At 34.9% G+C, this 25,439-nt stretch overlaps 2 protein-coding genes across 2 annotated transcripts; one reads left to right on the forward strand and one right to left on the reverse strand.

Moving 5' to 3' along the window:
• Nucleotides 1–994: 994 nt before the first annotated feature.
• LOC113058931 (patatin-like phospholipase domain-containing protein 2) lies at nucleotides 995–9,700 on the reverse strand. Its single transcript, XM_026227184.1, has 9 exons — nucleotides 9,352–9,700; nucleotides 6,716–6,948; nucleotides 5,884–5,949; nucleotides 4,851–5,060; nucleotides 3,405–3,465; nucleotides 3,095–3,295; nucleotides 2,679–2,811; nucleotides 2,192–2,299; nucleotides 995–1,558 (listed from the first exon to the last, which is right to left on the reverse strand). Exons 1-9 carry the CDS (start codon nucleotides 9,542–9,544, stop codon nucleotides 1,384–1,386), a joined length of 1,380 nt encoding a protein of 459 aa, XP_026082969.1. The 5' UTR covers nucleotides 9,545–9,700; the 3' UTR covers nucleotides 995–1,383.
• A 687-nt stretch (nucleotides 9,701–10,387) lies between these two features.
• Nucleotides 10,388–19,895, forward strand: LOC113058941 (sulfotransferase 4A1-like). The gene is made up of 7 exons (XM_026227192.1): nucleotides 10,388–10,748; nucleotides 14,516–14,646; nucleotides 14,751–14,831; nucleotides 15,369–15,495; nucleotides 15,590–15,684; nucleotides 17,265–17,403; nucleotides 18,605–19,895. The coding sequence occupies exons 1-7, from the start codon at nucleotides 10,580–10,582 to the stop codon at nucleotides 18,715–18,717; spliced, it is 855 nt and encodes a 284-aa protein (XP_026082977.1). The 5' UTR covers nucleotides 10,388–10,579; the 3' UTR covers nucleotides 18,718–19,895.
• The last annotated feature ends 5,544 nt before the right edge of the window (nucleotides 19,896–25,439 follow it).

The raw sequence follows: 25,439 nt of genomic DNA on the forward strand, positions 1-25,439 counted from the left end.
ACATGGATCCATCATGCCTTGTTACCACTGTGCAGGCTGGTGGTGGTGGTTAAATGGTGTGGGGGATGTTTTCTTGGCACACTTTAGGCCCCTTAGTGCCAATTGGGCATCGTTTAAATGCCATGGCCTACCTGAGTATTGTTTCTGACCATGTCCATCCCTTTATGACCACCATGTACCCATCCTCTGAAGGCTACTTCCAGCAGGATAATACACCATGTCACAAAGCTCGGATCATTTCAAATTGGTTTCTTGAACATGACAATGAGTTCCCTGTACTAAAATGCCCCCCACAGTCACCAGATCTCAACCCAATAGTGCATCTTCGGGTTGTGGTGGAAAGGGAGCTTTGTGCCCTGGATGTGCTCCATCAACTGCAAGATGCTATCCTATCAATATGGGCCAACATTTCTAAAGAATGCTTTCAGCACCTTGTTGAATCAATGCCACATAGAATTAAGGCAGATCTGAAGGTGAAAGGTGGTCAAACACAGTATTAGTATGGTGTTTCTAATAATCCTTTAGGTGAGTATATATATATATATATATATATATATATATATATATATATATTACTTGTATATATTATATATTAATTAAACACAATTTGGAATTCGTGTCCACATTTGTTTTGTGTGTTGTGTCATTAGTTGTGTCTTAATTTGTTTAATAATTATTACACAAATACTATTATAAAACTCTACATTTCATGATTATTTATTTCACTTTATAATTTACTATTAATTTATTGTTTGTTGTGGAGTTTATCTTTAGGCTATAGAGTGCTATCAAAATAAAAAGCAGACTACCAGTGTGTCACTTTTTGATCTGTATTCACTGGTTGTATTAAATTCTCTCAATGATGGTAAATTATTAGTGTTTAAAGATGTATTATTTAGGGGTTTTTTTTACCAGTATTTCAAATGGAATGAGCTGTGTTCTGACCTGAAGCAAAAAAAAGCTAAAATGTTGGGATTGAATGCAGAGAAAGCAATGAAACAACTTAATTTCATTTAATGTACATTCAAATTACATTAGATGTATATGTCACAATTATGCTACATTAACATTAGAATTGTACACCGAAACAATCTACAAAATCAACAAGATTAGTATGAGCTTTCAAAATTTCTTATGAAAATGCATAATTTTCCAAACTAAATAACTGGAGGAAAAGTTATTTTTATCTGCATGTAGATCACAAACTTCTGAAATCAGTTGATAAATGTAAATGTTATCCTGTTTTTATCCAGAAAAAAATGCAGCTCCCACATTTACTTCCATTTATTTTTAAGGCAGTCTTGCCCTCACAAACATGGCGGATGCGGTGAAGTATTGTAGCAATGGCTCAAAGCGGCCAATGAGGCGTCTAGGTATTTATGTCTATGATTGATGCGACTGTCCCGTGGGTCGACAGAGGAAGCTGAAGTCATCCGGAGAAGTCCAGTTGTAACTATCAAGGTTGCTGGCAGAATGAGGCAAGTGCTCATAGTTTGAGACAGGCATTTGTAAATCTACCATTGGTGGTTCACTTGCACATCTTCTCAGAGGGCCGCCACTGCAAAATAAACAAGACGACATTCAAGACATTTTGGCTGTTTTGTGGAAAAATATTGATCCCTTATTGCTTATTAGACTCTAGGTATAACTTATTTTTCATATATCTATGCTAATCTATAAATCCATGGACCTGGAATGATTCAAATTTGAGATTGCTGTGTAATTCCTACATCTAGATTTTCAGCATTGAATTAAATTGTGGGTGCCATCAGAATGAGAGTTAAAAACATCCGATCTAAGCATATTTAATTGATGGACTGTTTGGATTATTTGTAGATCATTGAGATGTTTTTATACAATATAATAACCTTGCTATGTGTGCTATGTTAGTACTACTTGCATATTATTGCTCTTTTGTTGGTTTTGATTGCTTCTTTTGTCATCATTTGTAACTCGCTTTGTATAAAAGTGTCTTCTAATTGACTAAATGTTTTTTTATCAGCTGTTTGACGGCACCCATTCACTGCAGATAAGCAAGTTATGTAATGCTAAACTTCCGTAAATCTGTTCTGATCAAGAAACAAACTCTAAATCTTGGATGGCCTGAGGGAGAGTACATTTACAGCATATTTACATTTTTAGTAAACCTCTTATTTAATAGTCCCCTTAAATAATTCCTGGGGGATTTTACCTGCTTGTCTCTGATGCTGTCCCTTTCCATGCCAGTCTATAAACACCGCCTGCTACCTCAGCAAGCCAGCGCACATCTGCAGGGACTTCTGGGATCCATTCCCAAAACCTTCCAAACACAGCCCAAATTAAGAACTCCTCTGGATACAACATTTGTGACATGCACTCAAATATTTACAGTTGTGTTGCTTAATATTTCTGCAAACCGTAATAATTTTTTTCAGGATTCCCTGATGAATAGAAAGTTCAAACGAACAGCATTTATTTGAAATATCAATATATGAAATATTAATGTCAATCAATATTTGTAACATTACAAATGTCTTCACTGTCACCTTCTTTTAATCCATTTAATGCAACCTTGCTGATTTAAAGTTACATTTAAAAAGATTACTGACTCCAAACTTTTGAATGGTAGTGTATGAAAAGTGCATTTAATAAAACAATTGTGTTCTGATTAGTAAACAATGTTAAATGAAGACATCGACCTCTGAGCTGCAGAGTACGCTGATTCCACTGGCAGCGTGTAAGGCATCAGCATGTAGGATGCCACACGTAATGGTAGAAAACCAGACACTTGTGCCAGCAGGCCGTGCTTTTCTCTGCAGGCATCGCAAAAAACTGCAAACACATGCACATAGTACAGTATGAAGTTAACATTTATTTTAGCTTTAAAAGTACATTTAATTAAGTATATATTATATATATATTTGTCATCCTTTCTTATCAAAATGCTTGTTTCAGATACGAAATAGCAGAAAATCAAACCTGATCCTAATTTTTCTTTATGACGGAGGAAAGTTTCAGAGGCAGTGTGTAAATGTGATTGACACAACGTGAGGTTGCATTAATTTTTTGAACGTGTGAAACTTTCAGACTCTGTGTGCAAAAACCTTTACTCTACCTTTCTTAATGGGGGTTGGCAGGTTATTGACAAGTTGTTCGTCCAACCACCAGTGGTGTTTTCTCAAGAGGCGGAGTCTCTGCAGCACCCACTCTTTTGTGGTTTCCATCATGACTGGATTCCTTTTGCCTGGACAGCAGCAGGGGGTGATGGTCTGAATCAAAGCCACGTCTGCTCTTGGACATGCTGCCTGTAGCAAGTCTATAAAGAGACATCACCGTTTCTTCTAAACCGCAGCACATATCATATTTGACATAACGCATAAACGAGCATTAGGGATAAAGTGACATGAGAAATATAGAGCACTCACTGTTTTCCTGGAGAAATCGGAGGGCGTCTTTATACCCGCTTTGACACATTTCTGCCAGCACCTGCCAATCACATGCACTCACATTTTATTGTGTGATAGATATGATTTAATTAGTTATTGTGCTGTGTCAAGCTTCCTGGTCAGAAATGACCGGCCTTTTAAAAATTGCTTTTAAATTTCTCATTACTCTATATTACCACCACAGCTTAGATTCAATCTTTTTATCAACTTGTTTTCTTTCAATAAGCACAGGTTTGTAAGTCTTTTTTGGAAATGATTGCTTATAGGCCTCATTGATCTGAGCTCATTTTGCCAATGTTAACTTAAAAACTGAGGTGCATAATCTCTGATCAGTAAGACATATTATATGACTGGACAAAAAAATGAAAACACATTATGAGGGTTAAAATACTGTAAATACTGTAGGTCAAACACTACAGGGATTTTCTTACTATACTTAACTCATTTAAAACCAAACAGAAATAAAAGAAATGATCACAACAAATTAAAAGTTATGGGAAGTTGGGGCCTAGTGGTTAGAGAGTTTGACTCCTTACCCTAGGGTTGTGGGTTCGAATCTCGGACTGGCAATACCACGACTTAGGTGCCCTTGAGCAAGGCATCGAACCCCCAACTGCTCCCTGGGTGCCGCAGTATAAATGGCTGCCCACTGCTCCGGGTGTGTGTTCACAGTGTGTGTGTGTGTGTTCACTGCTGTGTGTGTGTGCACTTTGGATGGGCTAAATGCAGAGCATGAATTCTGAGTATGGGTCATGCTGAGTGTCACGTAACGTAAAAGGATGAAAGTTACTCCACATTATATTCATATGACTGTCTTATGTTACTCTTATCTCAAGTTCTCTTTTATTATTATTAATATCATTCATACTTTTCTATTGATGTAGTATCTTCTTTTAAATTTGACATATAAAGGTACATCTTGTTATGATTAAAAGATGTTTATAGGATGATGGAAAATAATTCTCAGCATTTTTTTTTATGCAAGGATATATCTTTTTTTTTTTTTGGTACCAAGTGTTCTTTTCCAAGAGCTGGTATTTGCAAAAGGAAATCTGAAGACTGAAGTTTCTGCTCTAAAGGTGTAAAACCACAGCACCATCTTTTTATCTGATCTTATCTATTGCGTATTGACGTCATGTCAATGTGACCTTTGACCCCATGTTAATTTAGATGGAGAAAAACATTTTTTTCAAGACATATGTTGTGACACAATGGAATATAATATATATATATCTAACTGGACCGAAAGACTTCATCTGCTTGGATCTCTCCATGCATTAATGGGCTGAAGGACAGAGCAGCATTTAACAGCATGGTTTTTAAAGGCTGAATACACAATGCAGACAGTGATCGTGTAACTGCGCTGCAGCTCATGTACACCACTCTTACCTCACTTGTGAATGTGTGTGTGTTTGGTGTTCTTACTTTAGGCTCTGGGGGGAACAATGCTTTGCTCAGTCTGTACATGTTGTCTAGATTGACTTGTATGCTGGTGTTTGTGAAACGCAGTTCGTGGAAGCTGGTGGAATTGTCTTTTGGACAGATGTCGCTCTCTCCTGAGAATGGAGAAATGGTGATGGTGTTCTTCAGCTCGGACTGGGGCAGATTATCACTGATCCCACCATCCACATAGCGCTGATCAGAAAGAAAAAGTGAGAGATATGTGTATGCATAAAAAAACGGATATACAATTTTTGTTACACTCTTTTAAGTCTTTATATATGTAGTAGTACACATTTTTTTTCTAAAATACAAATACTTCTAATATGAAAATATAAGTAGAAATCAGGACTGACCAGCAGTAAGGTGGCGGTGTGTCCAGACCAAAAGACTTGCATAATAACAGCCTTTATTTGTGATTTTAATAGACCAACTTCACAGCCAAACGTTACTCAATGGACCACTTTAGTCAAAGCCTAATCTACTTAAAGTTTTGATAGATTCATTAATCTGGGTTTAATTTTTCAATGTAAGTCATGATTAGTTATTGGCATGTGTATGAATAAAGTATCATCTGTATTACCTAATTAAGTAATGAAACAATTATTCCATATAGTAACCTAATAATGAACCCTACTGGATTATAAATGTTAATACAAACAGAGCTGAACCTTTATTTGAACTATTTGACCTCTCAAATATTTCTATGCTTAGAAGTCTCCTCCCCTTTCTAAAGATCAAGGACACAATGTACAGGCTATGGAGTCGAGGGTGTGTTCATTCAGACACACTCAGTAACAGCTCTACAAGAAAATCTTGATCAAAGCAATTAGTGTATTTAATTCTCTTATTGAGGCCAGTGGTAGTTCACTTTGCCTCAGTGACTGAATTCTTTGAAGTGCAATGAACTTGTTGCAATATCCTAATTCTCCCATGTGAAATAATCCAACTGCCCAGCCGTGTCACCTCATACAATGCCTCATGGATTGGCTTTAAAGTTATTAACTTTGATACTTACCACACCACGGAAGGCAGGAGGAATTAAACCACAATATACAGGAATGAAACAGCTGCAAATAAGAGCCTGGGAATGAAAAGAAAGCAGAAAGCAAAAATAGAGTGAGCAACACAGATGCAAAACAAAGACAAAGTTAAGACACTCTAGTATTATTTATATACTATTACAGTATTTCTATTAATATTCTGAATTAGCTTTTATTCTTATTTATATTCATTTGAATTTTAAGTTATGTGTATATTTTGCTTTTGTATTTTTATTACTTTTTATAAATATTCAGCTTTATTTTATTTTTATTTTATTAATTTTTACTTCAGTTTTATTTTAATAAAGCCACATTTCTAATTTGTAGGGTTTTGTTTAAGTTGAGCTTTTCATTAAATATTTTTTATGAATTTTATTTTATTTCTCCTTTATTTCAATTAACTCTCGCTCCCTCTCTATACCATTTTTTAAATACATTTTTAATGTATATTTTAGTGAAAAACTAGCAGTTATTTAAAATCCAAATTCCAAAAATTGCAATTTTGCACTGCTTCTATGGGAAACCTGATTCTGTGGATTTAAACATGATTAGACGTGTTAACTTGAGGTCTTATTGATAGCTATAACCACAGTATTTAATAAATTAACATGCAAGAGGTTTTGGCTGATGACTCTTAGGAACTCCTTTAATAAAATGTTACGACCTCATTTTTTTTTATAGAGAATTTATGAATATGAAGTATATAATGTGATGTCATGTTATGGCCCCATTAAATCATAGATGAAAGAATATAAACATGGGTTATCAGAATAATAAACTGTTTCTATGGTAAGGTGATGCTCTAACCTGGATGAGTTCATCTTTGGAGCTGAAGTCTGACAACAGGACATTTTGGCCGTCCATAACACGTGTGAGGGATATACAGAGTCGACCAGAGGCCAGCATGTGTCCATCGGACGGCAGGTCGCGATACAGGCCTTCACGTATCACTTTGACTATGTTGAATGTTGGGTGCAAAGGGCCCAGATTACGCTTCCGTGCCTCCTTGGCAACATTGATGACCTCTTCACAACATTTCTCTACATCAGTAGAAAGAGACAGACACAAATAATGAACTAAGCAATACACAGGCAAGATGAAAAGGAAGTCAGGAACACTGACAGAAAATGCAGATATATTAAACTTTTTTTTTTTATCTTTAATCTTGGCAATACACACAATCTCTGAACCTGTAATAAACCAAAGGTTGATTAGAGTCTGAATTATCTTTCTAGCTCAGATATTACATGAAAGTGAAAGAATGAAGTCATGCAGATATCACACAGACACGCACAAACAACAGCACAATTTACAGTTCTTGGTTCAATACTGCAACAAGAAAACCCAGTGACCCATGTCTACACTTTCCAATGGTCTTCCTCGCAGTCTTGCTTAAATACCAAGCAGCTGCTGGATCACACACCCTGAGGATCAGCTATAAAATGAAATGCTACAGCAAAATTCAGATAGCATAGTTCGAATATTTTGGGCTTGAAACTTGAGGTCATTAAATAAATAAGTTAACTAAAATAAATGCTAAATAATACTAAAATGGCTAAACATATTTCAAAGCAATATAGGAATGTAAAACAAACAAACAAATTTGAAGAGTGCGTGTAACAAAATTAATTAATTTTTAGCTGAAATCAAAATGAAAACTTAAAATATACACCTAAATCTGATTCAAAATATGAATCAATAAATTAATACATTGATAAATGAAATAAATTGTATTTGTTACACACCTTTCCTACCCATAATTCTGAATAAATAATATAATAGCATAGAAATAATACTAAAATAACACTGCTTCAAAAACTGCTTCAAAAGCAATGGTGTTGACAGGTACTTACTCATTTGAGTGGTTTGTTACATTAATATTTTTTTTGAATATAATTTTGTATTTCTTTATCAGAATAATAAATGAATGACTATTACAGAACTGTAGCAACTCACAATGTAATACCTGCACATAATGTATTATTTCATTATTATTGTTATAAAATATTCACAATATCATAATTTTCTCAAAGTGTAATAAAATCTTGAGCTCATAATGTAATAACAGTTATTACACTATAATAAATGTATTGCATTATAAACTGACCGAAAATATTGTAATATTGTCATAATTATATAATTATACTTTAAGACTAGCAATGTGCACTAACAAAATAAATATTGTCAATTTTGATTTCATGTGGACTTTAACATCTCAGGTAATGTCTGTGGTATGATCACAATGACATCATATAAATATATTTTAATTGATCAAAATTATTGCTTGGAACAATTCAGTTTTGCCCATACTCAATTATATGTCCTTGAATTTTTTATTGAACACATTTGAAAAAAACGAATAAAAGTTTCCAAAGTCTAATGTAGTCTGGGACAGATTGTGTTTTCTGCCTCAGGCAACGGCAACACGGAGCACAAGTTAAATGAACAATTCTTCACTTTAATACAAATTATAATGTGAATGTACATCAGAGGATAAAAATAAAGTACAACTTACAATCACACATCATTTCTGTGATTATAAGCGGTTTTAACCAGAGAAATCATCGGTATAACAGCCAGGGAAGAATGTGTCAGTTATGTGACATTTATATCAGAAAGATAAAACCGTCTAATCATATTGCCAAAATTATAAATACATTAGGCCTATACATTTGTGTAGAATATTAACAAGTTTTTATAACAACCATTTAATTGACTATCCCCTGGTCTCACAGGAAAGGCCTAAGCCTAATGTCAGACTAAAATGTAAATCTGAGCAATAAAAATTACTTAAATGTCCTAATTGAACTATGGCCTAATCCTGGCTTAGTCTAAGTCCTGTCTGTGAAAGCAGGCCTATATCTCAAAAATTAAGCATGTCATAAATTAAGCATGTCATAATCACATAATTAGTAAGCTTTTTATATAAAAAAAAATAATAAAATCACAATGTAGCATAATAACCCTGATAAAAAAAAAAAAACTATGATTGTCTTGTGCTCAAAATTATTAAATTGAAAGATAATTATGATACTGTAAACATAATAACAATTGTTTTAAATTATGTGCTGGTATTACCTTATGAACTGTTATTGCATTATAAGTTGCCACAGTTTGTTCATAATGTATAAATAATGTAAAAATAAAAAACTTTTGAGTAAGCTATCTGAGGAAAAAAAAAAGCTAAATATATCTGTAAGCTACACATAAAAATATTAGTCGTAAAACACTGGTGAGGTTCTATATTTAAGCACCTCCCTAAATATGGTTATAGTTACAATAAAATATTTACTTAAAGGAAGAAAATGCAAAAGTCCCCTAATCACCAGAGGATACTACAGAAGATCGACTCAAAAACCTAGCAAGCTGTCTACACAAAAACAGCCTTTTTGAGCACCATCTAGTCAGGGTTTTGAAACACAAACGTGTTGTGATCTTCATACCTAAACATGCCTCGGTAGTGATCACGGACGCAGTGAGAGCTCCTGCAGAGGCTCCACAGATCTTAGTGGCCCCACGGATCAGATAAGGCGCTTGCTCCAGAAGACAGCTCGCGACACCGATGTGATAGACCCCTAAAAAGCCGCATCCAGCGAACGAGAGATTCCAGCCTCCCTCTAATTTTAGATCAAACATGACTGCGGCAAAGTCTCAGTCTGCTCTTGCTCGCGCTGGAACTAATATCATACCTTCTGTAAAGGTGTTTGACTATCTTTGTGCAGGAGGGGTTGTTACTGTCGTGTTAGCACTGGAGCCAATGGGAAAGTTGTCGCAGGTCGCGTAGAAACAGAAACTTTTTTGTTACCAAATTCCAAAAAAGGCGGGGCTTACACGTGATGTATATAAACTGTTATATATTCTGTTCAACGTTGTCACGTGGTTAGTGCTACTTTTCTCAAGATTCGTCGTGACAGCCCAATCACAATTGTTTAAGATGATGACATTTAAAACAATTAAAGCTTCCACGAGCAGATTATTAATTATTCATGTACCAAATACTTGTAATGAGGAGATTTAAACAAGTATATTTCCAACAGTAAATTGACTTCAGTGTGGGAAAAATCAGTAAGATTTTACTATTTTTCTACTACGAGACACTCAACGTTATTCGTGTTTAACACTATAATTTGATATTCATTTATAACAAACATTGGTCTGCATTATATAAGTGCTAAAATACATACACATATAGGCTATTTGATTTTATACTACTATAGCTACGTGGCTATTACCCATTCATATTTCAGTCTATATCCACAATGCAATATTTGCTAATGACTTATCAATTAAAATGTAAATGCCATGTCATGGTTATGGGAAAGCAGACAAACGTGATAAACAGATTATAGCATTAATGCAAAATTGGATTCATTTTCCTCAGTTAGCAACGACATCTTTATAGTTTAACTTTTAGAAACGTGTTGTTTATTTACATATGCGATGAACATCCGGCCCGCTCGAGGAACCGCCCAGACGACTGGTGCTGATGCTGAGAGAATCCCATTACATCATCTCTCCTCCTCCTGATTGGCTGAAGGTCAAGGCGAACGCTAAGCGGCACGTCTTTGCCAAACAATCAGAGGCTGCTGGATATCAAATGCGTCCTCTTCTCCCCAAATCTTTTTAAAAATCAATCCCTTCAAGCCTTTCGTGTTGTAATCGTTTAAAACGATGGCGGAAAGCGAGGTGGACACGCCGAGCACCCCGATTGAATACGAAAGCAAATACTTCGAGTATCATGGAGTTCGACTCCCTCCTTTCTGCAGGGGCAAGATGGACGAGATCGCCAACTTTTCGTTAAGAAGTAGCGACATATGGATCGTTACATACCCCAAATCAGGTATTAAAACGCACACGTCAGAATACGGCTTACATGTGCAAGCTTTTCCTTCATATAGAGGATGCATGTATTTGAGGTGTTTACCAAAATAAAGGATGATCTGAGATCTTTAGCATCACTGCACCTCACTTTTGTTTTGCATATTTACATATTTGTTTGTAGACAATATGATTTAGAATTTTGCCAACACGTTTAAGATGTCTTGTTAATATAATAAATGCAAAAACCTAAACATATATATGCATATTTATATAGTATGCTTGTTTAAGTAAAATAGCACTTTCTAAATTATAGACAGATAAATACATGTTTACCTTTATGGATGGTCCATCAACAGCCTGCATGACATTGGTAATATTATTAATTTAAAATAAGCATTTTCAAAGTCCTATGAAAGCAGCCTGGCCCACCTAATCATATCCAGTCCTCCCTGAGAGTCGTGCATCTGAGCCAGGCCTATATGAAACAGATGAGTTTGATTAAAATAATTATATTTTTAGACATATTGTGATCTGTGGTCGACACAAATGAAAAATCAGAAGTGGGAGTGTTTGTATTGTGTGTTGATGTGAAATTAAAAACAAAGCAAGGTGAAATGTTTGCATGCCCACACGTATTCATTCACTGCAGGGGCGCTGTTTCCTATTAGGATGGATGCATCAATCCCTCTCCCACGCATGCTTGTTGCTATGTCGATTTACTTGTGTAATAAGTCAGCTGAAAACAAATGTATATTTACAGATCTGTTTCCTGTAATGAAAAAAGCAATTTAGGCTGGATTGTTCATATGCATAAAATATTTATTGATATATTATTGCTTTCTCACCTGCTTAAACATGAGAAACCAAAAGGAAAACAGTAAAACTTTATATTAAGGTTTCATTACTTTAGTGCATATTAACTCAAATGAACAAATAATGAGCAATTCACTTTGTTAAAGGAGTAATTCACCCAAAATGAAAATTTGCTGAAAGTTTTCTCACCCTAAGGCCATTCAAGACGTTTTTATCTACAAACTGTTGCTTACAACTGTAAATTCAAGTTTTTTAGGCATACTATTGCCTACTACAGAGCAAAAGTCAGAAATATGCACATATCAAGCACCATTTACTAGCAGAAACAGTCCAAAACAGTTCTAAACAAATACTTTGGGAGATTTTGATGTGAGAGGACACATTTTTCACTAGAGGAAGTGTTATTATGGAATATGGATATTTTGGCCAGAAATGATAGGCTAAAATTTAAAGACCTTAATGATGAATTTCTTCTTTCTGACAAATCTCATTCTGACGGCACCCATTCACTGCAGAGAATCCATTGGTGAGCAAGTTATGTAATGCTAAATTTCTCCAAATCTGCTCTGATGAAGAAACAAACTCCTCTACATATTGAATGGCAGCAAATTTTCATTTTTTGGGGTGGTCTGTTCCTTTTAATGTTTGTTAATAAAAATACAACTGTCCATTGTTACTTCATTTCAGCTCAGGGCCTTTAAATAATGAAAACAAATACCTTTAATTTTAGTAATGTATGTGTTGAAATTAACATTGGTTAAGATTAATAAATGCTTTAGAATTATTTCTCATTGTTAATGTTAAATAATGTTCACAAATGGAACCTCATTGTAAAGTTAGTAAGAAAACCTCCCTAGACCTAAACAACATTAGTTCAGTCACGAGATGTCTACATGGATGCGGCTGTTTATATAACATGATACAGATACCACTGTGTGGTTATGAAGAGATGAACTGAGAGTTCAACAGACAGCAGGACAGTAAGAATGATAGCGTGAGGGTCTGAAATCGCTTGGCTTTGCAGAGGACGTTGTGTCGCACCAGCATTGGTGTAATTGAGTTTGGAGCGCCGAGGTAAGGCCGAGCTCTACTGAGTGTTACACACTAAAATGTGTGTCTCCAGCGGACTGTGATGGATGACAGGTCAATAGAGTCACACGGTGGACTGGCAGTCGAATCTGCGGAGTAAACAGACATTGCCTTGCTGATCGTTGTTATGGGAATGGCAGTGTCAAATATTACATGCTTGATATTTCTCAGGCTTCTTATGAAACAATTAAGCTCTATTTTGTCCACATTAAACATTTTCATAATTTTAAACTGTCTGAACAAATGTATTTCAATACATTTTGATATTTCCTATATATAATGCCTGTAAATATATAAATTGAGTGTAAATAAAAATTATCATTCGGGGAAATTTTGTTAGAGCACCAGTTGTGGTTGCAAGACACCTTTTCACTTGATGTGGCTTTATTTTGTTTTGCAGTCCAGTGGGAGGAAGTAGCCAGAGGGTCATGTGACCCCGATGATGTGTTTTCTTGAAAACTGATTTAAAATCAAATGTCATCATCATCCTGAAAGATAAAACCGCCTTGTATTCGTTGTCATGCCCTTAAAATCTCAATTTGTTCCAGATCTTTAAAGTAGCTTACACAAGACTGTTTCTGTGCAGCAAATCAAGATTATTAAACCTAACTTAAAAGGACAAGCCCTAGTTGGGTTGTTTTTCTATAGATATTTCTATGCATATTGTTCATGTTAAAGTTGGCATACGTGTTTAATTGAGCTTATGTGTGCTCTCATGCCAGCCAAGAGTAATCAAAACTGCTGAATGAGAGTGAAAGAGGCTCTTTATAATATATAATTTCAAGGTCATGCTTGTATTTTACCTTTGTTTTGTACTCTTATGTAGTCAACAAATAAGAGTTCTGCTGAGGTGGCAGTATAATTGCTTCTCCTCAACTAAACAGAAGTAGTTTCATCTGAAATGGGCAAAAAATAAGAAGTGAAACTGATATGCCTCAACAGTCATACGATACAAAAAAGTGAGAAAAAAAGATCAGTGTAATTGATATATGTGTACAGTCTACAAACTTGCATTTTTCATGATTTTCAGAGCATCCAAATAAGACTTGTTGGTGTTTAAAGGCTCCTTTGTCAAAGGTTTAATGGTAGTCATGTGTTTAAACCAGATTCATTACAATTCATTTGTTAAGGCTAATTAAAATTTTTCTTGAAAGGTTTTCTTAGAATGTGTCGTGTTCCTGTTGATCAGTAGCGTGTAAAGAATATTAACAGCAAATGAACAAAATACCCTTTTATAAATGTCTGAACTAACTGACATTAACTTCGAAAAATAAGTTAAAAACAAATAAATATTATTTGAAAGAAAAATATAAAAAAATCTATGATTTCTGTAGGAGGTCCTTTAGATGTTTTCAGTGCATACCTCCATTAACTCCTGCATGTAAGGATAATGTTGATGTGTTAGATTTGCAGGGAACACTGCGAAGAATGTGGAAGATATAAATATCAGGGCATGTACCCAAAACGTTTGATGCAGCAGGGTGAAATTTCATTACCATGGCTCCCTGTATAATCAAATCACCATTTTACTGTTGGGCAGTTTAAAAAGGAGAAGCCTGACAAAACAATTAACGCATAAAAAATGCCAAAGCTCTTATAAAATGGAGAGCCCAAAATCAGGGGCAAGACGTCATTTTAGCTCCTCACCCAATAAACTCAACATGTTCTGTGAAGCATAGGAGCATCTGGGTTGCTCCTTGTTAGCTGTGGTGATCAAAACTGAAAAAAACAAATGCTTAAAAAAAAAAAATTGGTTTTAAATCATTGATGTTGCAGGCCAGGCTATATTGATGTGTTTACAGTTAAGTGCATCTGGCAAAGTCATCGTTTTACCATCAATAATTCATCCAAAACAACTTTGCTTTCTTTATCTCATGCACGTAGGTACGAGTTTGTTACAGGAGGTGGTGTATCTGGTGAGTCAGGGTGCTGACCCAGATGAGATCGGGCTCATGAATATTGATGAGCAGCTTCCTGTGTTGGAATATCCACAGCCGGGTTTGGAGATCATCCAGGTGTTAAATCTCTCACACGCACATATTTACTGAAACTTCAGCATGGGAATGATGTTTATTTTGCTCCTGACCTCTTGGACTGATAAAGTTTTGTGTTTCTGTAGGAACTGACCTCTCCTCGTCTGATCAAAAGCCACCTGCCGTATCGTTTCCTGCCCACAGCCATGCACAATGGAGAAGGCAAGGTCAGCTGGAAAACACACTAAACATATTAATCATGACCTCCGACTGTCCATTAAGGACAATTCATGAAACTGATTTCCATTAAACTGACCAAAATTGACAGTAGCGACATTCATAATGTTAAAAAAAGATTTCTACTTAAAAAAAAAATCAGTTCTTTGAACTTTCTATACATCAAAGGATCCTGAAAAATATGTATTACAGGTTCCACAAAAAATATTGATAATAACAAGAAAGGTTCCTTTAGCACAGAATCAGCAAATTAAATGATTTCTGAAGGATGTGACACTGAAGACTGGAGTAAAGGCTGATGACAATGTTTAAATATATTATAACACTTATTTTAAATAATTTCAAAATATTACTATTTTCGATCAAATAAATAGAGCCTTAGTGAACATAAGAATAGAATAGTAGTGAATAATAAAAAATATTAGACTTTTTACCACTATGCTTTAAGCTGTGAACAGATCTTTGAAAAGAGTATCATTTTTGGTATGAATATGCCTTCACTCAATCCCATCATGCATGTCCTCTAGGTGATCTACATGGCCAGGAACCCTAAAGACCTGGTGGTGTCCTACTACCAGTTCCATCGCTCTTTACGAACCATGAGCTACCGGGGAACGTTCCAGGAGTTCTGCAGGCGATTTATGAACGACAAGTGTGAGTGAGACACATTTGACACAAAAATGACAAGTTTGATCAAGAGGAAAGTGTCTTAATCTTGTTTTTGTGTCATGTATGTATGACCCTGTAGTGGGATACGGCTCCTGGTTTGAGCATGTTCAGGAGTTCTGGGACCATCGCATGGACTCTAATGTTCTCTTCTTGAAATATGAGGATATGTACAAGGTACTGACTGACAACACACACACACACACACATGCACGCACGCACGCACACACACAATTTCTCCTCATGCTTATTTTATTTTATTTTACTTTATACACAACATATTATATGTATATGCAGTGTCCAGTGTTTATATTATTCACAGTATGGAGCTTTACCCTTCTTGATTTTATGTTTTTTGTAATGGATTTGGAAGCATTTAATGCTCAATTTTATTGCTTAGTTTTTTTATTCTGTTTGAGATTTTATCTGTGTTAATTTCTGATTTTTCAAAATATTTGTAATCTTAGTTTATTTTAGCGATTCTGTTATGTGCTTTTGCCACTTTTATTACTTCTATTTCAATTTGAGAACTTTTTGTACTTCAACAAACTTATTTTGGTTCTAATATTTAAATATATTTATATATTTATATTATATATATTTTAATCTAATATTTTTATTTCAGCATTATTTCAATTACTAAAAATTGAAGTATACTCTACTTTAGAGTACAGTCACGTATAGCATTTGAACATCCTTTTCCTCTCACTATATGATTCTTTTTAACCTCCACACATCCACTATTTGTCCACGAAGTATCAGTACAAAGTAAGGACATTGTGATAGAATGTTATGTAATCACTGATTGTCAGTCTGCTTAAGTATGTTGTTTCCATATCTTTAAGGAGTAATGTCATTAGGAGAGCTCAGAGTCCAGCAGGAAAGCACAAACTGCATGTGACAGAGGCATAACCTGTGAATGTAATAGACTAATGTATAGAAACAGAACATATAAATACTACACCATGTTCCAGTAGTCAGTAGTTCATTAAACAGCCAGTCTATTTGCTGAACATAAAGGATATTATATAAACTAAGTAAAATAATACAATTTAATTCTTATTCATTTTATTTTATACAAAACTGTTGTTCTTTGATTCTGTTGTTTCAACAGCACTAAATAAGTTAAATATAAAGTAAATGTTTGACTTTTAAATGTTAAAGAATCATTATTGATTTAAAGTTTATAAATAATAAACTAAAATAACATAAAATAAAATAAATTCTTAAAAGTTGTTGTTGTTCCAAACGTTGATTATCAAAACTTATTTAAAATCATTTTCTCGTACCATATATGATAAACTAAAATAATAAATCAATCAAATGTGCATTTTCTTCATTTTGTTTGTATGCATTATTTATATACAATTATATACAATCTAATTCATTTATTTAACTTGTATTTATTGAAATGATTAATGAAACTAGCTATTATTTAAATAAGGTATATCAGTGCAACTAATCTGACAGGAAATAAACAGATGCACATACTTGAGTTGGTAGCTTTGAAAAAAATACTTTTAGCAATTTCCAAATTATTATTTTTTTTTGGATTCACAACATCTGGTAGAAAAAAAATTCACGTGCACCCGAGGTCCCTGAAATCATTTAAAAACTAAAGTTAATTATGTGAGCTAGTTATGTTTTCATGTGTCCATCTGTGTAAGAGCAAGGCATGAGTCATGATTACATAACCAAATGATTGTTACTCTCTCTGTCTCCCCACCTTTTCCTGCCTGTAATTTCTCTCTCTGGAGGATCTGGGGACCCTGGTGGAGCAGCTGGCTCGCTTTCTGGGCATCTCGTGTGATAAAGCCCAGCTGGAGAGCATGGTGGAGAGCTGTAACCAACTCATCGAGCAGTGCAGCAACTCTGAGGCCTTGTCCATCTGCCGGGGTAAGAAAGAGAAGACTGAAAAAAAAAAAAAAATTTTTTTTAATTAATCATAACTTGATGTGCATTACAAAATAGCAAAAAACACTTGAAACTAGGGAAAAAAAATATTAGAAGTCTGCCACTGCATGTTCTGTTCCCTGAGAAACATGACCGGAAGCACACTGACCCTATACCTTTATTTAGCCTTTCATTAGAGGAATTATAAAAATGGATTCCTAGAGATTTCTTCTTAGGCAAGAGTCATTCCCAAGGAAGGATACATACAGTAATAAGAGCTGGCCAAAAGTGAGAGTTAACTTTAACACATTTTACATGCATGTATATGTCTGCCAGACAGATATCTAGCCCCTTGTATAACTGACGACATAACTTTTAGATAAATCTTATGTGCCTTATCGTTCATACAAAGGAAGGATTGTTGGGCAGCGCCATCATGTGGGGAATATGTGTGGTGCATCTTTATTTCTGTGGAAATTTCCGTTGCGGTTTGACGTCTTTGTGCTGTTAATTTATTTTTATTTGATTTTAGATTATGTTATCATTTGCACTTTAGTTTGGTTTTGTTGTTGTTTTCTTGTGTCTTGTTCATTTTTCTTTTAGTGCATGGATTCTTGGCTTGGCATGATGCTGAAAGATCTCACTCCATACAGTAGGGATTTATTATTTAAGTGTAGATGAAGATATACTGCGAACATGAAGATGGAAAATGTGTAAGAAAGGTGAGTCTGGGTGAGGTTAAGTCTTTAAGGAGTGTTCTGGGTTTGACTGTCAAAAAAATTAAAAATAAAATAAAATATAATGGTAAAATAATACTGGGCTGGTCCACTTTTCTGGAGGGTATGACGCAGAAATGTGAACTAAGCTTATATTTTTGTTGATACACTTAAGATAAAACAAATTATTAGGCTAGGCAATTTTTATTTTTTATTTTATGAGCTGTAAATGTGTCTACATTTATATATTTGAATACTATTTGGATGTCTTATTGATGTAATTCCTGTAAGTGGTATCCTTGGTTGTATCATATAAAAGTTAGCATTATGTGCATAATATTTACAGTAAGTTGAAAGATTGAATTACAGTGCTTTTAAAAATACAGCTAAGAGATTAATTATTTTCTTCGCTAAAACAAATTATTCCACAAATGCTTAAAAAAAAAGTGTAAAACTGCTCTGAAAACTCTTGTTTTCATCTGCTTCAGGTCGTGTTGGGCTTTGGAAGGACATTTTCACTGTGTCCATGAATGAAAAGTTTGATGCTGTTTACCGACAGAAGATGGCAAAGTCTGACCTGACCTTTGACTTTACCCTGTGAGGAAGCGACACAGAACTATCTGTTAACTGCTCAAGAACCAACCAACCAACCAATCAGTTCACCTGCTGTGCTTAATGTCACCTGATGGACATTCCCCATCCAGATTCTCTATCTCCACCATCTCTTGCTCATCAATGCTTTCCTTATTAACTCAAAAGTTACTTCTTAGTACAGATACACGGTCAGTACTAAGAGGCCTTTTTTTCACGTGTGTATTTGTATAAACAGTGCATCAGCAGTGCTAGTCCAAAGTGTAAGCACAGTGCTTGTTGCATTTGCACATTGTACAGAGCTATTCCATATCCCAAAGGCGCTTATGAAAAGTGTATTTATTAAAATCAGAAATGCAAAATGATTCAGACTATATTATATATGCTAACGCCCTTACGACAAACTCTCAGAAAAAATCGTTGTCGTTTCTCAGGAGGATTCTTGAAATCATTGGCTAATACATGCACCAAATATGCAGTCATCCAATCACAGTTCAGGTTGCAAAAAACCTGAGCATCATGATGAATGCTGATTGGCTCCTGGCCAAAAGATCTTAATGTGCGTGTGGAATGTCATTTTGCTTCTTCTAGTGGCTTCTAGATGCTTTGACTTATATTCCAGTATAGTTATTCATTAATACCATAGATATGTAACTTTTTTTTACATTTACTCTCATGTGCATCCATCATTTTTGAGTGTATCATGTCTGCATATTTGCATATTTGCAAGTGAGAAATATCAGTCACATGAACATATACAATCTTTATGTAATGGAATAGGAAAGATAACATTTTATATCAATAACATGCACATCATAATAATATAATGTATCTGAAAGCATTATCATTATGTCTTGGTAAAAAAGCATAAAAGATGCATAAGGTGAATTCAAATATCAAAGTGATTTATAACCTCACATATCCAACAATTGTCTGTGTTTAGAATGGAACACTAGCATACTACATAGTGTACTATTTTAAAAAGAAATGTTTAATTCAGAGATTGGCAGTCGTGTCAGAAATGTAAATGTATATTTTGAATTTTTGATCCAATTTTGTGTGGCAGTCTGATCAAATAATGAGACATTAAGATATTACATCTGGTTAATTTGTGACACTGAGGGTTAGTTGAGTGCATTGCATTGTGGGATTGAGTTTACTGTGCATTGTGCACTAATACAATGAAAAGGTACTAAGCAAAGGGAAAAAAAAATGAATTAGTAAATAAAACAAAGATCGCTGAAGTGAATACGATTTCAGTCTTTCTACTCATAAAATATCTTTTTTAAATTCAATGTAACTTAACAGTTCTCTGTATATAATTGACAAATTTACTTGAAATTTCTGAGTAAAAAGTTCTACATGCATCTTTTTCAGTGTAGTATGCAACCTAATAATGAAAATGTGCATACTGTGTACTTTAGAAATAGTGAGAGTAGTATATATGCTATTTTTGATCAATTATAATTTGATCAAAAATACTATGAATACACTGAAAAAAATTAGTGTAGAAATTATTTTCACTCAGAAGTTGGAAGTAAATTTCACAAAATTACAAAGAAAAGGCAACTAAATGTGAAATTTTGAACTAGTTTTCTCTTGTAAAACATAATCCAATAGTCTTTGTTTTATTTGCAACTATGATTTTAAAAAAATATTTTTTAACAGTGTATTATGCTAGTATTCTATTCCGAATTCAGGCGACCACTTCATTCAGGAAGAGAACTTCTGTTCAGACAGAAAAGAGGCTGTGATGTCATAAAGCTTTGAAACCTCACGTCCAATCAGGAGGCTGCGTCCTCACAGTCACTTAATTCATTCCTCTACATCATTTTCTCTTTATTTACCCTCACTATCATTTCCCTTCTTGTCTCTGGACACATTAGCCTGTTGCTCCGAATGTCTTTACTGTGTGGGGCTCACAGAAACTCACAGGCTACTAGCAACATGTATTAGTACTGCTCATGTACATGGTCAGCTTGCACTGATTTAGTCCTGCTATGCTGTCTTATGGAACTCAACACTGGTTTCTTTTCAGCCTTGCTTACTGGTTTATTAATAAATTGACATCTTTAAGCCTTGACGTTCAGATTGTCTACTGTGTGTTACTTGCTATTTAGTAACTGGATGAGGATAATGATGTTTACTAATTGATTCTTCTGCTTTTTTCTTGCCTTAGAGCATAAATATAACATATCAGAATCAAAATGGCGGCTAATACGGCGGCTTAAATCTAAGATGCTGGATTAACAACAGTTGGAAACTGAAGCATGCTGAGTACAAAGAGGTTTCTGAACAATCACAGATGGCACCAAAGGACAAATTAAGTTCCTACGGCAACAAATCAGTGCCTTTGATATACGTGTGTCCTTTAATCTGCCAGATATTAAAAATGAGATCAGTGTAATCAGTGCAACTTTGTATTTCAATGTTACAACATAGCATGGTCTCAAGGAATTTTGTTGTTAAAGAACAAATTCACCCAAAAATGTACTCCCCCTCAGGTCATCCAAGATGAGTTGATAAAGATTATGTTTTTTATCAGTTGTTTGGAATCTCATTCTGACGGCACCCATTCATTTACATTTTCAGCAAATTTCCATTTTTGCGTGAATAATGAATAAATCAAAAGTTGCAAGACAATAGTTAAAAAAAATGTACGTTACTTTTTTATTTAATATATATATATATATATATATATATATATATATATATATATATATTAGCATTTAATAATTTAGCATTTAATACTTAAAAAAAAATAATGCTTAAATTTCATTCATTTAGTGAGTTCTGTAATGAACCTCCAGTGAGTTCATCTGCTGTGTTACTATTAACATGAGTTCAAATGATATACCTACAGAAGAATATAAAGAAGGTTCTATCTTAGAACGTATTAAGAAATCACAGCATATATTGCAAAAGAGCGCAATGCTGACCCACTAATCACTATTAATGATTAAAAGTGTGTCACACAATTTAGAACCACTAGAGGGCAATGCAGTCCATGGGAGAGTCTACTTTAAAAACGCATCATTTATCCTTTGGGTCATTCTATTAAACAGGTGTATCTTCCAGTTTGATAAGGTTGTTGGTAACATTGTATCATGTGTTTATTGTTAATAAACTGCATCGTACCACCTCAGGCTAAATGAATACTGAGATAGGCCTATAGCAGAGATGAAAGTTCCACAGTTAACTTTGTTAAATTTTGTTTTGTCAAAATGCAAATGATGTCTTTGGAAGAGAAAATGATTGACAAACACCAAAATATAAGATAACGTGATTAAAAAATACTAACTTGTCCTGTGGGAGTACTTGGAATGTTGATTAAATAACTGTTTGTTTTTTTTAATGATAGATTATTTATTTATTTATTACTTATGATCAGATCAAATAAAATGATAAAATAAATGAATATACCAACCACTGACAAATGCAGACAATCACACAGCGAGTTACACAACACACTATTTTAACTTGCCCATTTTTACACTGCATTGTGATTGCTTTGTACTTCCACTCAGTTTTTCCGGTCCTCCCACTGGAGTCATGTGGAATACCTGAGAACGTGTGGGATCCAGGACTTCTTTCCAGAAAGAATCTGCACGTGTCCGTATAACTGTCGGTATGTAACACACTGGTTGTATGAAGAACTCACGGGCGTTGACAGCCCTGGGCTTTTGGGGTTAAAATTGTGAATATTGTTCTTTTTTTGTCCTGAAGGAGAGGCTTTACAGACTTTTTCGACAAGTTCTACTGCAACTGAAAGTGCAACTAAGGAAGTCAGAGAGAGACAGAGAGAGATAGAGAGAGAGAGAGAGAGAGAGAGGTAACAGCTGTGATATTCTGTTTTCTGTGTCAGTCTGTAGAAGCGCCCCTGGCTGCCCACTGCTGCTCTCTCTTTGTCAGTCATGAAACACTAGTTGAGTAATCACTGTCAGAAGACTGGTTGCTGCAATAGTGTTCTCTTGAGTGCTGGTCATGAAAACTGCACTGTATTTACAGGGCTCAACAGTAAGGATGGTCCGATGGCCCAGGGCTTGTTATAGAACCATCACTTGCTGTATCTTGCAAACTTGCAGAATTTTTTTGTGATATATTGAACATTGTTATTCTGTGAATTCTGCTGATGTAAAAATATCACCTAACTGGAAAATGTTACATAAGTTTCTCAGCTATTACTGCCAAGATTACAAACATAACTATTTGATGAAAATGAATTCCTGTCCATTTCATTTGTATTTTTCAGATATTTAACATTCAGCTTTGGCTTCCTATTGCCTTATTCTGACTCAAATCTAAGTCCTTTTTAATCTCTGTATTGAAATGAGGCTACTAGCACACCTACACACATATGCGTAATTGCTCCACTCATTCCTTATGAAAGATTTGGAAACGCACAAAAGGGCACATACAGTGCTTCTCCTGAAGAAAACCTCTTGAGAACAATGAGAACAATCAGACGGGGTCCAGAATTATGCAAAATATACATGCAAACATGACGATAAAACTCAATAGTACCCATATAATATCTGTTGACATAGTTGCTGCTTAATTATATAAGTTTAAACAGACATTATTCTAGTAGCAATATAGGACATGTACATGATCTTCAATCACAACTGATGGCTCAGCTAGAAACCAGACTGAGCAGCTATAAAGACTGGGCAAATAAATGCCACCCACCCACTCACCTTAATCCATTTACTCATATCTGATAGGAAATCACGTGTTAGCATTATTAATATTAAGAACATTATATAAGACAAGGGCTCATGGCCTGTGACATACAGTATGTAATGAAAAGAAAGTTAACTAAAATGTGAAAGAAGATATTTTGGCATTGCAATGCAACACATTTAGGACAATTAAAGTTAATTGTTCATTTAAGAACAATCTGGACAGGTTATAAGTCCACTTATGTTGAACACATTTTTTCCTACTGAGGGTGACTTTTCCTTCCAATAAATTCCAACTGGGATAAAACGTATTGCAGAACATTGGTCCCCGCTAAGGTTTCAAAGACAGAGTAGAAATATTTCCAATTATGCAGGTTCAGGTGTGCAATAATTTCCCTTATCCAACCGCACTAGGCAAAATGTAGGTGCGAGCACAGAGTGTTTATGCGACATGCATCAGTGTCACGTCAAGTGTGCGTTTGTGTGATTCCACCGCGGCTCTGCTGCATGGTCATAATTGTCTTTCCGTTCGTCTTTGTTCCGTCTGGCCGCCTCCATCTGACAGTTTGACTGCTTGCTTCAGTCTGCCTCTCCATACTGATATCCTCCATAATATCAGCCCTCCTCCCTCGTATGAGGGAAGTTGGGGAAAGTTTACTTTATGGGCCCATATCCTCCTCGCTAACGTTAACAGCTGCTGCGCTCCTGACATTTTGATGCGTCTTATTGGAGTCGCTTTGCGCTTCGGGGAATGACATGCCAGTGGCGTCTTGTTTCAGCCTTTATTATTATTTCTTTGATTTTTATAGCTCTCTCTTATGCTGTCGGGCACTCTAAGAAGAGATTGAGAGCTAGGTGCACTTCTCTGATCAATTATTTAACATGCAAGTCATTGCTATAGATGAGAAAAGAACACGTACACAAATAATCGCAGGGGGAGATGGAGGAAGAAAAAGAGAGGGAGCAAGGGAATTTATGGTAGACAGAGAGAAAAACACTTTGACTACAGTGGATCTTAACCGGTGACCCTAAAATATGTTCTTGGCTGTGGAGAGCAAGGAAAAACAATGCTAAATTAAATTTATTTAAAAGCAACTTACAACGTAAGCATGTATAGTTAAGATGGAAAAATTTAAATAGGATGAGATAATGCTTCACATTAGCCTGTTTAGGCAACACCAAGGTCATAGGTTAAATTCCCTGTGAATTCATGAACAATTATGGCAAATGCATAAATGTAAATCTTTTGTTGTCGAAGATTGTTCATTTTACAGTAGTTCGGCACAATGCATGCCAAATCAATGTTGAAGTCATGGGTTCGATTCCCAGAGATTGCATGTACTGATAAAACACAGACTTTGAGTGCAATATAAGTCACTTTAGATACAAGCATCTGCCATATTCATAAATGGACATCTTTCTGTGCTCTATAAAAGTTCTACAAATTAGACAGATAACAATATGGACAGCCTTCTAGCAACACAAGGTCATGGGTTCAACTGTGAATGCATGAACTGATACAAATGTATGGCAAATGCATCAGCGAAAAACTTGTTGAGGTCAAAAGTCATGCAACTCTATAATTCTATAAATCTAAAACTCAAACGGTAGAGAGCATGATGCTAAAAATGCCAAAGTCATGGGTTTGATTCCCAGGGAATTCATGAGCTGATAAAATATAGACCTTGAATGAAATGTACTGTAAGGTGCTTTGGATAAAAGCATCTGCCAAATTCTTAAACGTAAATAATACCACACTCGATAGAAGTTCATGAAATTAGACAGATGACGTGATATGGAAAGGCTGCGTGATGTCTACATCCTCAAATAAAATACTCGAAACTACACAAGGTAAAGAAAATATCACCCTATCTACAACACAGGTTCACTTGTAACAAGAATAAAGATGGTTTGCGCAATACAATATAGGCATGCATAGTTAAGACAGCGATATAAATAGAAGAAAATGCTTTCCATTACCCTATATGCATGAACTGATACAAATGTATGGCAAATGCATAAACCTAAATCTTATGTTGTTGAGGTAATA

Source organism: Carassius auratus, chromosome 4, assembly GCF_003368295.1.
Source record: "Carassius auratus strain Wakin chromosome 4, ASM336829v1, whole genome shotgun sequence".
In the NCBI taxonomy this organism is placed as follows: Eukaryota; Metazoa; Chordata; class Actinopteri; order Cypriniformes; family Cyprinidae; genus Carassius; species Carassius auratus.

What these genes read in the sequence shown, in the direction of transcription:
- LOC113058931 (XM_026227184.1), bottom strand. Translation starts at nt 9,544, where the DNA reads ATGTTTGATCTAAAATTAGAGGGAGGCTGGAATCTCTCGTTCGCTGGA. An exon ending in CACTACCGAGGCATGTTTAG is followed by an intron (nt 6,949 to 9,351) that starts GTATGAAGATCA and finishes CTACTGATGTAG; the next exon opens with AGAAATGTTGTGAAGAGGTC. An exon ending in GCGTACTCTGCAGCTCAGAG is followed by an intron (nt 2,300 to 2,678) that starts GTCGATGTCTTC and finishes TGTGTTTGGAAG; the next exon opens with GTTTTGGGAATGGATCCCAG.
- LOC113058941 (XM_026227192.1), top strand. Translation starts at nt 10,580, where the DNA reads ATGGCGGAAAGCGAGGTGGACACGCCGAGCACCCCGATTGAATACGAA. An exon ending in CGTTACATACCCCAAATCAG is followed by an intron (nt 10,749 to 14,515) that starts GTATTAAAACGC and finishes TCATGCACGTAG; the next exon opens with GTACGAGTTTGTTACAGGAG. An exon ending in GGCCTTGTCCATCTGCCGGG is followed by an intron (nt 17,404 to 18,604) that starts GTAAGAAAGAGA and finishes CATCTGCTTCAG; the next exon opens with GTCGTGTTGGGCTTTGGAAG.